At 43.4% G+C, this 17,505-nt stretch overlaps 1 protein-coding gene across 1 annotated transcript in view; it reads left to right on the forward strand.

The window, feature by feature from the left end:
* The window catches only part of PROS1 (protein S), a 308,818-nt gene that overhangs the window by 39,522 nt on the left and 251,791 nt on the right, over window positions 1-17,505 (forward strand). The window contains exon 4 of the mRNA XM_085622337.1: window positions 14,312-14,401. Within this exon, the coding sequence (XP_085478463.1) occupies window positions 14,312-14,401 (90 nt within the window). The remainder of the gene's footprint in view (window positions 1-14,311; window positions 14,402-17,505) is intronic.

The following is a 17,505-nucleotide window of genomic DNA, read 5'->3' on the forward strand; positions in this document are numbered from 1 at the left end:
CTGCTGTTGTGTTGAGTAACTTCAGCATAGTCAGCATCTGGTTCCTTCCCATATAGAAGAACCACATTGCTGCCAGCCCCCATCATTGGGGTAGCAGGGACCAGAAACCATCATACTTGCCCCATGCTAGATTTAGTGTCCCAGAAAATAGAAGATCCAGAAAAGATAGAGCAAAAACCAGGAACATAATGGCTGCATGACTGAACCTGCTTAGAACTCATGGAGATGAGTGATCTGGTGAATGGAGGGTGAGCAGTGGGGGTTGCATGACAGGACCTGCCTGACATGCAGTGAGAGAAGAGGCCAGTCTGAAAAATTGAGAATAGTGGCAGATGCATTACAGGAACACCATGGCAGGCATGGCGAGAAGCAGCCCAGTGGGAGAATTGAGAGACAAAGGGGTTGCATGCTGTGTCCCATTCAATAGGCATGAAATTAGTGGCCCTGTGGAGCAAAATGAGGAGAAGGATTGGTAGAGGGCTCTGCAGCATTCAAAGACTGGTGCCTTGATTTTGTGTGTGACCTTGACAAGAGGTACTACTTCTCTGATGTTTACATCTGCAAAGTTCTATGGACTGATACTAACACTGCTGGACATCCTTTGCTGACCGCCAAGGCTCTCTTGTTTCACCATGGGGAAGGGGCGTACTTGCCTTCACTCTCCAGTCAGGACCAGTTCTCCTGGTTGGAACTAAATATTTGAGTTTCACCCTTTGCTATCACCTTCAGCTTCACAGGATACAGCAAAGCAAATGTTGTGTGCGTAAAGGCATTGTTGAATGTCTAAATAAGCTTTTTGTTGTCCTTGCACCAAGTTTATGTAGTCACCAAGTTTGTGTAGGATATATTCCCTGCCCTTATTTAAGATGCAATCACAGCAGCAATTGTTCACAAGTCTTGCAATTAATGGGCGTGAAGGTACCCATGGAGCTGGTTGTCCCCCTGGCACCCTGTGTGCCCCTCAAACGACAATATGTGGTGTGGGCCCAATCCCTCAGACTTCCTTCACATTCATGCGCTTACTGACACCAACACGAACCACCAACTGACTGCATGGGACCAGTTCACACCCCCAGGACACCACCACCATCATGAACTCAGTTAACACAGGAGCCGACACAAACCCCTGCCCACACCAAATTTTCAAACTCAGAAGCCTCCCCTCCCCTCCCCTTCCCTTCCCTCGCCTCCCCTCCCCTCCCCATCCCTTCTCCCTTCCCTTCCCTAGTCCTGGAAAAAAACATCAAACAACAGCTCACAAAATATCTGGAGCAGACCCTTCTCCTAGACACCTCCCAATCCAGATTCCATGCTGACCACAGCAATGAGACTGCCTTGATCACGGCCCAAATGACATCAAGGTAAGGCCCTCAAATGGTTTGCCTTCGTCCTCACAAGATGAATGCAGACGGTCCACCTACCTCCATTCACCTCCGAACCCAAGGATATCATCTACAGTGTCCCTCGAAAATCCTCAGTCAGACTCACCCTCTTCAATACCTACATAATCCCTTTGGCCAACATCATTAGATTCCACTGACTAAACATCATATTCTACTCAGACAACACTCAGCTCATTCTCTCGCTCTCAGAAGATTCCGTTAACACAAGAACTAACTTCCACAAGTGCATGAAGAGCGTCACCAACTGGTTGAAGGACAACTGCCTGAAGCTCAACACGGACAAAATGGAAGTGCTGATCTTCGGCAAAAACACCACCCCTTGGAACAACTCCTGGTGGTCCTTGGAACTAGGACCATCATCTAAACTGACCGACTAAACCAAATACCTCGACATGATCCTGGACAGCAAACTGAGCATGAAGTTCCAGATCAACGCTATCTCCTCTGCCTGCTTTCTCAGACTTAACGCAACAAAAAAGTTTCAAATGGCTCCACCTGCACAACCAGACATACTGTCACTCAGGCCCTGATCACCAGCCGATTAGACTATGGCAATGCACTCTTCGCTGGGATCACCACACACCTTGTGCCGAAACTCCAGACCATACACAACTCCAGTGCCAGACTCATCCTTGACCTCCCCAGATGGACCCACATCACCCTCACCTCAGTAAACTCCACTGTCTCCCTATAGGGAAGAGATTACAATTCAAGCTGATGATCCATGCCTACAAAGCACTGCACAACCAAGGACCAGTCTACAGCAACCACCATCGTACAATACAATTATGCTCCGCCTTCCTCTCACTCTCCCACATCCCTCGCATCCTCCGAAGCAACTGTGGAGGATGCTTATTGTCCTACCTCGTACAAACACCTGGAATGACCTCCCTCTGCAGCTACGGACCTCCACCTCTCTACTGGAATTCCAGAGAGTACTTAAGACTTGGCTGTTCGATTGAGTCACCTGATCCATCACGACCCCCAAGGCGTCCAGCTACCCTCTTGGGTGATTAGTCATGCTATATAAATCCACTGATTGATTGATGGGATGAACCATGAAATACATGTTGCAATAACCATTGCTCAATGAATTCTTCTGGATGCAGTTCTTCAGATTACTCGGGTATACCAATTAGACTTACATTATTTTAGCAAGAACGCCTTTTTGCAGCCTCAGCTCTCTGATTCAAGAGTTCCACTATTGCTACGATGTTTCTGACTTGAGTCTGCACCTCCCTTTCCATAGGTTTCAATGAGGACAGGGTAGATTTGTTTGCGATGATCCTCTCTGCAAGATTCTTGTAATCAGCTCACAGAGTACAACATCCACTGCAATCTCATCAACCTTACCCTCAAACATAGATATGATGTTGAGAATCGCCACTAGTATGACATCAAATTTGTTCTTATAGCCATCGATTATAATTTCAACTGGCTTGCAGGTGGGGATCAAGGAAGAGACAGACTGCTGTTTCACCTCAAGCGTCTTGTCTCCAGAAGGAGGCTTAGTTGTTTTGGGCTTAACCATTTTATGCAAGTTAAGGCATAATGTAACCTATGTGGACCCCCATTACAACACAGTAGCACTCCTGTGTGACTTGACTTAGTGGGCTCTGGGTGCTACCGTGCTAACCTCTATAAGGTCCCATTCATTTTACCAAGGCCCACTCAAATAATCAGCTACCGCATTTCTAAGGTGAGGGGATCACCCTCTAGTGAGATATGGGCAATTGTCAAGCTCAGTCACCCCGAGAGGCATCTCCATACGGGTGCCGATCACGATCCGGTAAAAAAATTGCCCGTCCGACTCGGATCCGGTCTTTTTACCGTACGAATCGTACAAGTGCCGTACAAACTGGCAATCACGATTCGCATGGTAAAAAGCCCATACGAGTCGCATTGGGAATAATTCCCCACACGTCCTCGGGTCGGAAAATGTGTCCGACACCTCCCCGGACGATTTACCGTACAAACGTGAAAAGTGAAGTCCGACCGCGCAAGTACGATCCATCCCGTGCGTTCGATGTCACAACCGTATGGAAAAAACACCGTCCGCACCGAACTCCCATAGCAACCATGGAGACATGTGCCCGCATACGCGCCGAACCCCCCCCAGCCCCGTGAGTACGCGCCGTACCCCCCCAGCCCCCGTGAGTACGCGCCGAACCCCCGTGTATGTACACCCCTGTACGTGTCGAACCCCCCGTGTATGTACACCCCTGTACGTGTCGAACCCCCCGTGTATGTACACCCCTGTACGTGTCGAACCCCCCGTGTATGTACACCCCTGTACGTTCGAGTCGTACCCCCACCCGTGTATGTACACCCCTGTACGTGTCGAACCCCCCGTGTATGTACACCCCTGTACGTGTCGAACCCCCGTGTATGTACACCCCTGTACGTGTCGAACCCCCCCGTGTATGTACACCCCTGTACGTGTCAAACCCCCCGTGTATGTACACCCCTGTACGTGTCGAACCCCCCGTGTATGTACACCCCTGTACGTGTCGAACCCCCCCGTGTATGTACACCCCTGTACGTTCGAGTCGTACCCCCACCCGTGTATGTACACCCCTGTACGTGTCGAACCCCCCGTGTATGTACACCCCTGTACATGTAGAACCCCCCGTGTATGTACACCCCTGTACGTGTCGAACCCCCCGTGTATGTACACCCCTGTACGTGTCGAACCCCCGTGTATGTACACCCCTGTACGTGTCGAACCCCCCGTGTATGTACACCCCTGTACGTTCGAGTCGTACCCCCACCCGTGTATGTACACCCCTGTACGTGTCGAACCCCCCGTGTATGTACACCCCTGTACGTGTCGAACCCCCCGTGTATGTACACCCCTGTACGTGTCGAACCCCCCGTGTATGTACACCCCTGTACGTGTCGATCCCCCGTGTATGTACACCCCTGTACATGCTGGGGGTACGCACCGTACATACACGGGTGGGGGTACGACTCGAACGTACAGGGGTGTACATACACGGGGGGTTCGACACGTACAGGGGTGTACATACACGGGGGGGTTCGACACGTACAGGGGTGTACATACACGGGGGGTTCGACACGTACAGGGGTGTACATACACAGGGGGTTCGACACGTACAGGGATGTACATACACGGGGGGTTCGACACGTACAGGGGTGTACATACACAGGGGGTTCGACACGTACAGGGGTGTACATACATGGGGGGTTCGGCGCGTACTCACGGGGGCTGGGGGGGTACGGCGCGTACTCACAGGGGCTGGGGGGGTACGGCGCGTACTCACGGGGGCTGGGGGGTGGTTGGCGCGTACTCACGGGGGCTTGGGGGGGGTACGGCACGTACTCACGGGGGCTGGGGGGGTACGGCGCGTACCGGGCCCCCTATTCTGGTCGTTTTGCGGCGTACTTCGCTTTTCCGGCACTTTTTGGGTGCCGTAAAAATATTGCCGTCCGGACTGCTGTCGGTTCGAATCGTACTTCCTAGGTCGTGAAACGCTGCCTGACAGCGTCCCAACGTCACGTCGGGGCATTCCCGGATCACATTCGTATGTATATTTTCGTCGGACGGTGTTTTTTACGATTCGTACGGAAATGGTGTTTCCGTGCGAATCGTACTTCCATGTTTGTAAAGTTTTACGACCGGGTACGAGTCGGACGGAGAAAACGCTCCGACCGACGGTTCGTACCCGGTTTTTCCAGAATCGTAATCGGCACCAAAGTGTCTGTTGACCAATACTGTTGCGCAGTTCCATTCAAGTGATCATCTCAAGCATTTCAAGGGCTAGCGGGATCATCCCCTACTGCTATGTGCAATGTCATCGATACTTGCTGATGTCCCTGGGATGTTTTTTATCAGGATGATGTATTGATATGTAGCAAGTCAGATTCACAACACAAGGAGAGGCTAAGGCAGGTTCTAAAGAAATTTAAAGAATGCAGCCTTACAGTGAAATGAGAAAAATGCAGGCTAAGATGTGCAGAAATCGATTATTTGGGCCACAAGATTATACTTCTCATGGTATACAACCTAAAGATGAGCTGGTAAACACCATAATGAAATTAGTAAGCCCGGAAAAACAAGGATGAGTTGAAGTCATTGTTGGGGATGGTAGGATTTTATATCAAATTTATCAACAATTTTGCAAGACGTACCTTTCACATGAGAAAACTGCTGAAGAATAAAGTTAGTTTCAAGTAGGATGAAGATTGGGAGGTAGAATTTGAGAATGTTTTGGCTAATACCCCTAAATTGAAGGCGTTTATCCAAGGAAAAAAATAATTGTAGCAACCAATGCCAGCTTGAAAGGTTTAGGGGTTGTTCTGCTGCAGGAGAATGATGATGGTGAAGAGACATTTGCCTTTGCCTCCGGGCCATTGAGACAGGCTGAAACTAATTATTCAGTGATCGAGAGAGAGAGGTGTTGGCTGTGTACTGGGCACTCACTAAATTTAAATGTTTCATTTGGGGAAATGCTTGATCATAAGCCTCTTAAGGAGGTATTTACAAAAAAATGCTTAGCACAAATTTCAAGGCGAATTAAAAGTGGATGGTTAATCTCAAGGAATTTATCTTTGAGTTTGAGTGTATTCCAGGGACCAGAGATTGTGCAGTTGATTGCCTGTCATGGTTAGTCAATGACACTAATGCAGAATATGCCTCTTGTAATAACAGTAGTGAGGATGTCGATTTACCAAAGGACGATGTGTGCATGATCTCCAGGGGTGACATTGAAGAAAGTATTTGGAAAACAAAGTTAAGTGCTGATACCATTTTGATAAAAAAAATACAAGAGATGTTCAAATCAAATCAAATAAGCTTTATTCGGTGCATAATATACAGCCATAAGAGCATTCTAATCAAAAAGATTAACATACCTAATAATCATTAAAATTATACTTAATAGTTTTTCTTACAGACATTTCCCAAACCATTTATATGCAACTTGCAAGTCCATATTGGTCACAAATTACTAACTTGCAGCAAACTTGCAGCAAAAATACAATTGATAGTACAAGAACAATTAATAATAACTGAATTGAAATATAAAAATATGCCTTTAAAATATTTTAAATTTCATACAAATATTAAAAAACATTCTTATCCTACTAAAAGAAGAACAGCATTTAAAAGCTAAAACTCAGGGGCAGGGGTCAAGGCATATTGCGTTTTTCGTAATCATTTAACTCATTTAGAGAAGGTGCATTCATAAAGTGCATAAAGTGCGGGGCAATAACTAGTTTCAGAATAAAAAGATATGGTCCTACAAAGTGCGTTTTCATAAAGTGCGTGGCAATAACTAGGGTCAGGATAAGTGGATATGGTCCTTCTCATGTTCAAACATCAGATTTTTCATATGTTAAGGCGTCTAAATGAGAGTTTTCCTTTCTTCTCCTGATTGCCATTTGTATAAAAATAGAACTGTGTTCATAATTTTATTGTTTTCCAAACTAAAGATATAATTAAAAGCATGTTTATAATAATATAACTTATTATCTAAAAAGAGTAGTTATAACACAAGTTTCCGGATAGCCCAATAAAAACTACAAAAGAGTATAAAGTGCAGAGTAGACTGAAGGGATTTACAGTCACAAGGACCGTTTGTTAGATTATGACTCCATTGTCCCGATCTAGGGAAAGCTATTAAATAATTTAGGGAGCCCAACCTTAGCCTCATTAGATAGAATCTATGCTAGATATTTCTTACCGAGGTAAGATATAATTGGATACCCATCAATAGTGGGTGTTCACAGTAAGAAATAACGCTCTGTTTTAAGCTAGCTTCTTCATCTCTTACGCATTCCCTAGAGGTAACAAGCCTTATCTTTAGATCATTTTTACTATAGTACTTGATACATCAGAGTCCACTTTACAGAATTTTAAAAGGTTATAAATATATCCTAGCCAGGGAATATTCCTACTATGGTCAAGGGCAAGGCAGTCCATTATTATGTCATTAGTGAACCTGGTCTCATCTTTCGTCCAGATCCCATACCAAAAATTAAGTGCTGCTGTGCTTATAAAATCACTAATGTATGGTACGGACAACTCTTTATGGATGATTTATGAGGCGAGGCGGTGGAACTTGGTACTGCTCTCAATCTTTTTAAAACGTATTTTCCTGGGTTTGTAATGAAGTTGTGTTGGCCCTCCCCCATATAGCTGCCCCATAGCATGCACCTATTATGCACTTACTCCTATACAGGGTCTAAAAATGCCCTCACTTGTTCGCAAGAATTTCAAGTTACATAATTCAATATGCGCGCCCCAAGTACCATTCCTATTAAAATGTAATCCCAAGTAAGTAAAAGATGTAACTCTGTTAATTTGGGCAACTCCCACATGGTATGTTCTATTCTTCAGTCTACTTTTTCCGCATGTCGTGACAAAGGTTTATGCTAAGATTAAACTGTAAATCTTTTTCAGTCATGTATTGCGTGAATTTTTCTATTAAACATTGTAGGCCATTCGCAGTCCTTAACAACAGGACCGCGTCGTCTGCGTATAGAAGAACTGGGGTAGCGCGTATGCCAACTCTAGGGGCATCAACATTCAAATGTTGTAGAAAGGGATCAAAGGGGAGCTAAAACACATCCTTGTCGTATCCCCTGAGTAACTCTGAAATCGGGGGTACATTCTCCCTTTGTGCCAAACCGTACTCTAGAAGTTAAAAAAGTGTAGATCTGCGATATAAAAAATAATATCGTTTGGAGGACCTAACCCTTTCAATGTTTGCCATAGTTTAGCATGATTAACCAGGTCGAAAGCACTGGTAAGATCGACAAAGCTAAGGTGCAGCTGGCCTTCCTTCGCTAGAGTGTATTTCTCTATCAATGACTCAAGGTTTACAAACTGTTCCACCGTCCCAATGCCCCTTCTGAATCCATACTGGACCTCACACAAGAGATGTTAATTAAGGGATGGGATAATGAAGGAAAAGTTGGGGAAATGGTGAGACCTTATTGGTCAAAGAAGAAATGTTGGAAATGGATGGATGTCTTTTTAGGGGTACAACATTGATACCTCCTGAAAATAAGGTTGAATTACTAAGCACATGAAGGCCATTTTGGTATTACAAAAACCAAACTGAGATTAAGGTTGGGCTTTAGGTGGCCAGGGATGAATGTTTCAGTTTAGAGGATGGTAAGGGATTGTTTGTCTTGCTCTGTGAGTGCCAAAGTGTTAGTCTTGTACTCCACCCATGCATTGTCATTCACTACCTGAAGGACCCTGGGTGGATGTGGCAATGGATATCATAGACCCGTTGACTAGGGAAAGAAGTTCACTGTTTATTCTAGTATTGCTTGATCTATTTTAGAGATGGCTGGAAATTAAATTTGTCTCTGATATCAGTTCTAGTGCCGTTGTGAAGTTTCTTGGGGCAGTCTTTATCCGTGAAGGACTTTCTAACACACTGTTGACTGACAATGGGACACAACTTTGCTCCAAGGAAATTAATGAATTTCTTGAATATAATGGTATCGTACACAAACTCTGTGCCCCTTGTCACCCTAAAGCCAATGGTGTAGTAGAAAGATTCAACAAAACTCTTAAATAAGGTATTTAGCTAGAAAAATTAAATGGGATGTGTTGAAAGGAAGAAGTAGTAAGACGGATAAAAAAGTTTTGTCCTACTTCACACAAGTCCGCAAAGATGACTCGGTTTGGGCTACTAAAAGGCAGGAAACCAAATTCCAGGTTGGGACGGGTATGGTACCGGGGTGGATGAAATGGCATAAAGATTGGATGAAAATAGATATTAGCAAGCATGGAATTACAGACAGCCCATAAGGAACGTTACGATCATATGCATAAGACCAAATTAATAGACTTTAAACTGGGTGATTGGATCAGTGTGAGGGCTCCCACAGGCTACAAGGTGTGGTCAAAATATACTGGACCTATGAAGATGATAAAACTGTTCTGCAATGTGGTCAAGACTTAGGATGGTAGGCTTTGGAATTTGGGAAGAGTGGTGAGGCATGTTTCTCCAAGTCAGTGTAGTGACAATAAAAAAATGGTGATGGAAATGAATCAAAAGATAACCACATGGTCAGAAAACATGATATGACAGACAAGGATATGACAGTGGAGAGGAGTTGGCCTAATGGCTAGGGCGGCCGACCTCGAATATGGGGAACTGGGTTCAATCTCAGCAATGACGCTGAACATCCTGTGATTCTGGGCAAATCACTTAATCTCCCCGTGCCTAACAAAAATGAATGTGACCTCATGTAATGCAACTGGTGCTATGTAAAGCGCTCTGAAACCCGATTCGGGCCAAGTTCGTGCTATATAAAACTCTGTTAAAAAATTAAATAACAAATCTAATGATAGTGCTAGAAACAGTGGGCATGTGACCTGGCCCCCAAGTATCTTAAAAGCTTATATGGTCAATTGAATCTTCAGTTGATGGTATAGGAGATCCATGTTTTTGGATAGCCATTGCATGTCATTCTAGGTTATATATGTGCAGCCAACTACAGTTTTAGATAGTCATTATATTCCACTCTAGATTGTATATGTACAGCCTCTTTTAGTTCTCTCTTATTTGGTTCCTTGTTCCCTTATAACCCTCTCAATTTATGGTACTCTTTGTAGATCTTATACTAATGTAAACTTTAGAGGATCATTTTGTCATTATGCAATGTTTTCTATCTTAAACAAATGTTATAATTTATGTTAGATGCTGGTGTTTTTGTATATAAAAGGGAGATGTGTAGTAGCTGTCATGGGATTGGTATATGACTTTAAAATCTTGGCTCCTCCAGGTTCTAGAATGGTCCGAGGTGAGGAGCTGTGCCCGAGTGACAGTTGGACCAGGGCTCTGTCAGAGGTGTTAACAATAAACTCTCACTTCATATTTTACCTGTGAGGAACTTCTATCTGTGGGCTGTTGCCCATTTTACAGTGGGCCCCCAAATCTCATCTGTAGTGTACCTTTTTATTTTTGTGCTCGCAGTGTTCTTGTAATGGCACAGCCAACTCGATCCGAAGCCCCTCTTGGCTCCAACACCACCATAGGACCTGCTGCAAAACATGGGCCAAGGAACTACCAGCACACCCAGCTCATTCAACCCCAGTGAAGGCAAAAGATATCCAAGCTGCTGCTCAACTTTGATGGTACCTCCTGCGGCAAAGGGCCTGGCCGCCAAAGCTCTAAGCTGCTGGGGATGCTATGGTTTCATTGTGGGCAATAGAGCTTCTCCAAACACCCCTTTGGAGGCCCCAGCTACTCTGACCTCCATGCCACATTCTGGGATGCAGACAGGATCCTGAGGTCCATGTCATCTTCATGAGCAGCTCCCAGTAAGCTCCTTCCTCGGAAGGCTTCGGGTAGCCGCACACACCAGTTGTTGCTGGGGTGTCTGGTGGCCACAAAAACAGTTTCAAGGGGTGCACAGAGTAACATGAGGCGGTCATAAACAGCTTTACAAGAGACCTTACCTTGGCACAACTTATGTCATTGCTGTTGTGTAAAAAAATTAGCATCCTTGCAAGGCAATGGTAATACATAGTTGCTGCTGCTGGATTTGCTGTTGGGAATTAGGATTCCTGTAACATGTTGTTTTACGACGTCAACAAAAGACTTCTTGGAAATTGGAGAAGTATTCTGGCAGTACATTTGGAAAGGATTTAGACTTGCACTTGTTTATTTCATCACGAGTTAACAATTAGGATTTGCAAACTTGATACTTTGTTTATTTTTCCTCAGGAATCTTCCATTAGCATTATAAACATATTGCACTATTTTGTTTCACAAGGAGTGATGCATCAAGGATTACAAACTTTATTTTACGCTATATTCTTTTCACAAATATGTTCCTGTTTTGATTGAGAACTTGATCATCAAAGCAATGGTTTCATAAGAGAGACCATGTTTTCTCCTCCGTGTCATTAGACAAGTATACAAGTAATTGCATACGATTGAATGTAGGTTTCTTTCAAACAATACATAGTTCCCCCAGGGTGATAGTCACAGTTACCATATTTAACATAATTGTATTTCAGCTCAGAAGAAATATTGAATTGCATATCAATATAAATGGTGAAAAATGCAGCGAGTGTTAGCAGGTATATCATATACAGTATCAGGTATTACCTTTCAAGTTCAACGTAATGGCTATATTAAACACCTTCTCTTATTTTCAGATATCTACACTCCTGTAGTACAGGTTAAGCCCAAGTTACAACCAGGCAGTCTGATTATATCCATTGTCTCTGTTTCTCTCTAGTCCCATTCCCATTCCTCCCAAGACTGCTGCTAACCTACACATTAATGATGCGCGGTTGGCTGTGGGTTTGGCGAAGTGTCGAAACGTCCATTGCTCTTTTCGGATCTGAATTGCAAGATTAGAGTATCCTAAAACCACCGCATCTTTGGAATATTTATCCATTACAATTTAATGATGAGTGTATATTTTTGATAAATATATTGCCTGGGTAATTTTTTTAAAGATTTTTTATCTAGATTTAAGAGCTTGTGCGGTAATTTATTCTGCTTTGCAAGCTTCTCCCTTCTTCATTCACATTGACCAGCTCTATAAAACGGTGTGAAATTCCTTCCTGGAGAAAAAGCAAAGGCTTGGGACTACCTAGAGGGTCTATAGGAAGAAGATAGTATGTAATTAATCACTCGTAAACTGCTCCACTTATCTTAGAATGTGAGTAATCTCAGATGACATCCAGTGGCCTAGACAAGAGGTCCAAGATAAGTTTGACGTGAATATTTCTCAAGTGTTAATATTACCCTAGAAGCTGACCTGTTCCTCACCTTTTATGACAGCAGGATGGGATCAGGATTCAGAACCATTCAGATTTCATTTTCCAACAGAGGAAGAGGGAGGGCTTTTGTTTTAATAGACCCAACCTTGCGGGGGCAGAGGAAGCTTTGCACACATGCTAAGACATTCTGCATCTTGACAGATCCATAGAAATGAGAATTCTGTAGTAGATCTGAAGAAAACCAACCAGAAACACTATAAAAGGGGGCCGGGCAAATCATGAGAACTTTTTATGAAATGGATTAGCCATTATCAGCAATCACTGGCAAAGGGCCGTTATGAGAAAAGCTTATCACCAATAGCTCCTCAGAATGTGACTGGACTGGAATAAGCAGATAAGAGTAAGGACCCCCTGTCTGTCTGCTGGAGGGGAGGACTAAGGCGTGGCTTGCTTCTGACTTGTATCAATGGACTGGAAATGCTACTCATAAATCAGAGCAAATGATGCCCTGTAACCTCACAGACAGAAATGGCAAAGAACAGCATCTGTCAGATTTTGAGTGGGCATAAACTGGTGAACAGCCATGAACCCTTACTCAAACTTTTAATTGTTATGCCATGCATGAAATAGGAAATCAGAGAAAAGGGTAAGAGTGAAAAGCATGGCAATCTTCCTCCGATAGATTTGTCTCAAGAATAGATAAGTAACTGAACATCAGGGACTATGGATTTGTCTCAGGCATGGATAAATAATTGAACTTTTGTGACCATGAGAAGCTATAAAGGAGCAGTTACACATAACTTGACTACAGTGTCTCTGCAGAGAAAGAACGGCATTAAGAGAGGTTGAGTCAGGCTTAATAGTCTTATCAGTGGAAGTCTCTGTCACAAACAGCTGACAAACCTGGATACCACTCCCAGGATGCCAAGAATGTCAGCTGGAACAGAGCTGAGAATCCAAACGATAAGTAGATACTAAAAGGCAGATTGATTTAACAAACATAGAAGCAATGCAAGTAAAAGGGGAAATCCCTAACTGTGGGGAAACCAAAAATCATGAACTCAGTGTTTGGGTGTGAACTCTTACGAAGCGGAGAGCCACCACAGCACATTGACCGGCAACTTAACTATGTTGCTTTGCCTTAAATGTCAACTCTGCCTACTGCCACTGAGAAGGGCACCTGTAACCACGATGTGACTATGTGAGAATTCAATCTCCATGATCCTTTTCTCCAGGTCCAAACACTTCCAGCCTGTAATCCAGTGGTCACGCTCAATATAAAACTTGACGGCATCTTGAAAGAAGAACCAGTTGATCAGTTGTCAATGGGACCTGAGCTGGAGCCGTTGCTGGAGTGGGTGGTGAGACGCACACTATACAACATAACATATAACATAACATACGTAGCCAATACCAAAGCTCTGTAGTCTTGATAGTACCTCATGCCTCTTTAATCCACCACCAGACACTCCCTGTCCCTTTTATTTCACTCTTTCAGGTTCCTGTTTTCTCTCATCGATACCTGTTTAAATTTCCTCCCTGTTCTCCCCTTGTGTTATTTTCACTCCCTTGCTTTGGGTGAAAGTCTGATGAGGAAAAATAAGTGCTGGTGAGCCCCACCTGCAAATACTGGCTCAAATTAAGCAATTCACGGGTTTCTGTTTAGTGATGGGAAATTTGGTGATGGGAATTGCAGAAGGGGGTCATCATAGTCATGCATGTTATATCATGGCCGGGGATGGTTGATCAATAGTAGGGGTAGTAGTACACAGCTTAAATTTAGCAGTGCGTGTTTCACATATTTTTCACTCATCATTTTGTTTACAACAAAGTAATACCTAAACACAAGTATGTAGCACAGTTAGTTGCTTTTCCATGTGTTACACAAGATCAAAAGAAATACGTTGTGTGGGAAATGTTACTTTAATGGTATGCGCCTTTGCTAGCCTTAATCTATTGTTTAGCCATTTATAAAAAAAAAGTAGCTCCAATTTTTCTTTTTTTTTAAAATTAATTTGTGATTTATTATGGATGTGTTTGACCAATGGAAAATACCTGTTTTAGCTGAATTTGTAAAGGCATAACTATGATTTTAGTTCTGGTGCTCTCATAGATTTTACATTTGGATTCTCTTTGACACTGTATAGTTTGCTTCCATCGTGAACCTGTCTAATTTTATTTCTAGCATGTCTTGGTGCCTATCGAGCTGGAATATCCAACAGGCTTGGTGCATTGAATTCAGATGGTTCCGTTGACTTGAGGTCTTGTGTCAAAGGTTAGTACAATGTTATTTACTTTAGGGAGAACTTTATGCTAACGTAAATGTATTTAACTAGACAACATTATTCTGTCTGGTGTAGATATTTGCTCATGGCACTACTGAAGCTCTATTTAACCATTTTTTTTGTTAAGCAATTTTGTTTCTTGCTATTTTGCGTACAACAACTGGTTACATTTGGAATACTCACTGTGGTGATCTGCCAAGACGCCACGGCATTCGAGCGCTTTATAAGCATATATCCTATCCTAATGTACATCAATTGCTTTGCCAACAATGAGAGAGCTTATATTTGGACCACACTACAGAATAGAATGCATGCTTCCTTGTATCACTGCTATTTCAGGCTTTCCAAATACAAACACATAGCAAAGAAATTCATTGCCCCAAACTAGTTGGGTCATGAACCATGTTTCTCATGTGTAATGCTACAATCAGTAAGTATTGCGGGTAAGGGCAAGCTAACGATGACTGGGGCAGTGGTGGAGCAGGGGAGGTGTTGACCACTGTGCAGACTGCGAAGATATGAGGGCTCAATGGAGACCTCATCGGTGGGTATGTGCGGCCCTTTCTGCTGCAAAGCAGCTCTTCAAGAGGCGTGGGTGTGCTGCATGAACGCGATATATGTACATATGTCTGTTTGTGCCATTAGTTTTAGCTTTTTGCAGTAGGCTCCCTCTCTAGGATGGTTTGTCATCTTTCATAACCCCATAGATAGAAGATGGACTCTGGGTTCTCCCATGCCCTAGCAATCAGAATCTTACTGAGAGCACAAACCCTCTTTTATATGCAGTGCCATGCTTTTGCTGGGGATGTATGTCGTTACAACGCACACTTTTACAACGCATGCACTTACAACGCATTTTTTACAACGCAACATCCACTACAACGCATTCCATTACATAGCATGACACTACAACGCATTTTAAAAAACTACCTTTACAACGCATTCCAATACATCGCATACTACCTTTACAACGCATACCATTACAACGCATAATATTAAATTGCATTTAAGGTAAGTATTGGATAGTATACGGGTAAAAATTACTATTCTAACTCCAGGGGGTGCAACAGCAGGGTAAGTGTTGGATAGTATAGGGGTAAAAATTACTATTCTAACTCCAGGGGGTGCAACAGTAGGGTAAGTGTTGGATAGTATAGGGGTAAAAATTACTATTCTAACTCCAGGGGGTGCAACAGTAGGGTAAGTGTTGGATAGTATAGGGGTAAAAATTACTATTCTAACTCCAGGGGGTGCAACAGTAGGGTAAGTGTTGGATAGTATAGGGGTAAAAATTACTATTCTAACTCCAGGGGGTGCAACAGTAGGGTAAGTGTTGGATAGTATAGGGGTAAAAATTACTATTCTAACTCCAGGGGGTGCAACAGTAGGGTAAGTGTTGGATAGTATAGGGGTAAAAATTGCTATTCTAACTCCAGGGGGTGCAACAGTAGGGTAAGTGTTGGATAGTATAGGGGTAAAAATTACTATTCTAACTCCAGGGGGTGCAACAGTAGGGAAAGTGTTGGATAGTATAGGGGTAAAAATTACTATTCTAACTCCAGGGGGTGCAACAGTAGGGTAAGTGTTGGATAGTGTAGTGTAATATTATGCGTTGTAATGGTATGCGTTGTAAAGGTAGTATGCGATGTAATGGAATGCATTGTAAAGGTAGTTTTTAAAAATGCGTTGTAGTGTCATGCTATGTAATCGAATGCGTTGTAGTGGATGTTGCGTTGTAAAAAATGCGTTGTAAGTGTAGTGCGTTGTAAAAGTTGCGTTGTAAACGTTGTTCCCCTTTTGCTGGCCATACATCTTGTGACCGATTTGTAGCACTGCTTCGTGGGAGGGCCTCAACTTGTGTGGTGTAGTTCCTTTTGTACCCTTCATGTAGCGCCTGCGCTGTTTATGGATAACAAACTATGGGTCTGGTGGTAGACTGACTCTACACCCCCACCGAATATGCTAGCCTATGTTTTTGCATTAGCTAGCTCGCAGGGCCACTAGAATCTCCTTCTATCAGAGAGATTAGTTTTTGGCAACCTTAGAACACAACAAATCCTGATTCCTCAGACTTGTGTAAACAATATACTACTTTTCACCCAGTCACTCGTGCTTGCTTGTTTTGCTCTCAGAGAGATACACAGAAGGAACAGTCGGGCGTGTTTACAATAAAAATGTATTGTACCGTTGTTCTTCTCATGTAAAACAAATGTGCTGCTACAACTGTGACACAGTAGCAGAGATATAGAACCAGCAGTACAGTGAATAAAAAGGAAAAGTATTGTTCTACAATTTTGTAATAGTCATGAACCCATACAAGAATATAAAATGCATTTATGAAATAAAGTGCGTACTCCTTAGATGCCTGTCTAGATGTACCTGAGTGTACCTAGCATGTGAGAAGGTGCGAAAGTGCTAATGAGCCTAAGAGCCTAATAGCCTAGAATCTAAGAGCCAAGAATCCCGCTAGGATTTAGTCGAACCCCCATACCTGAATAGTGAGAGTGTGGGACTTTGTCCTGGACTTGAGTTGGACACCCATCAAGAGATGGTTAGACCACTGTCAGCTGGAGCAATGGCATGCCGGAGCCGCAGCATCTCTAGTCAGTGTGTCGGCCTCGAAGTCTCAGTTCCCTCCTGCTTACTGATAGCAAGAGGTGCTGTGTTTATACAGTCTATGTGCGTATGTTACCCATTGTTCAGTATGAGGATGACGGGGATTAAACCTTTGTGCGTAGATAGGAGAGGTGAAGTATGCCCCTCTGGAGAGTGTACTCATAAATTATTCATATGTGCTAAGGATGACGTTTTAGCAATATCGATCAGACAGCACCCACCCTCGTCATAGAACTAGGTGAAAGGTGTATTCTTTAAAAGGCGTCAGTCCTTATAAGGCGTTCAGTCCCTATAAGGCATCCTGTCCTTATTTGGAGTTATGTCCTTATAAGGCTCGTTCATATGAAATGAAGGGGAGATGATGTGGGAAAGAGTACTATATTCTCTAAACCTATATTAGGGTACCAATATGAAATATAACACTTGTCTTCCAGTGTATAGCAACAATGCACTAGACCAGTGTTCATAGTGAATCCAC

The sequence above is a fragment of the Triturus cristatus genome, chromosome 8 (assembly GCF_964204655.1).
Source record: "Triturus cristatus chromosome 8, aTriCri1.1, whole genome shotgun sequence".
NCBI classification, from domain to species: Eukaryota; Metazoa; Chordata; class Amphibia; order Caudata; family Salamandridae; genus Triturus; species Triturus cristatus.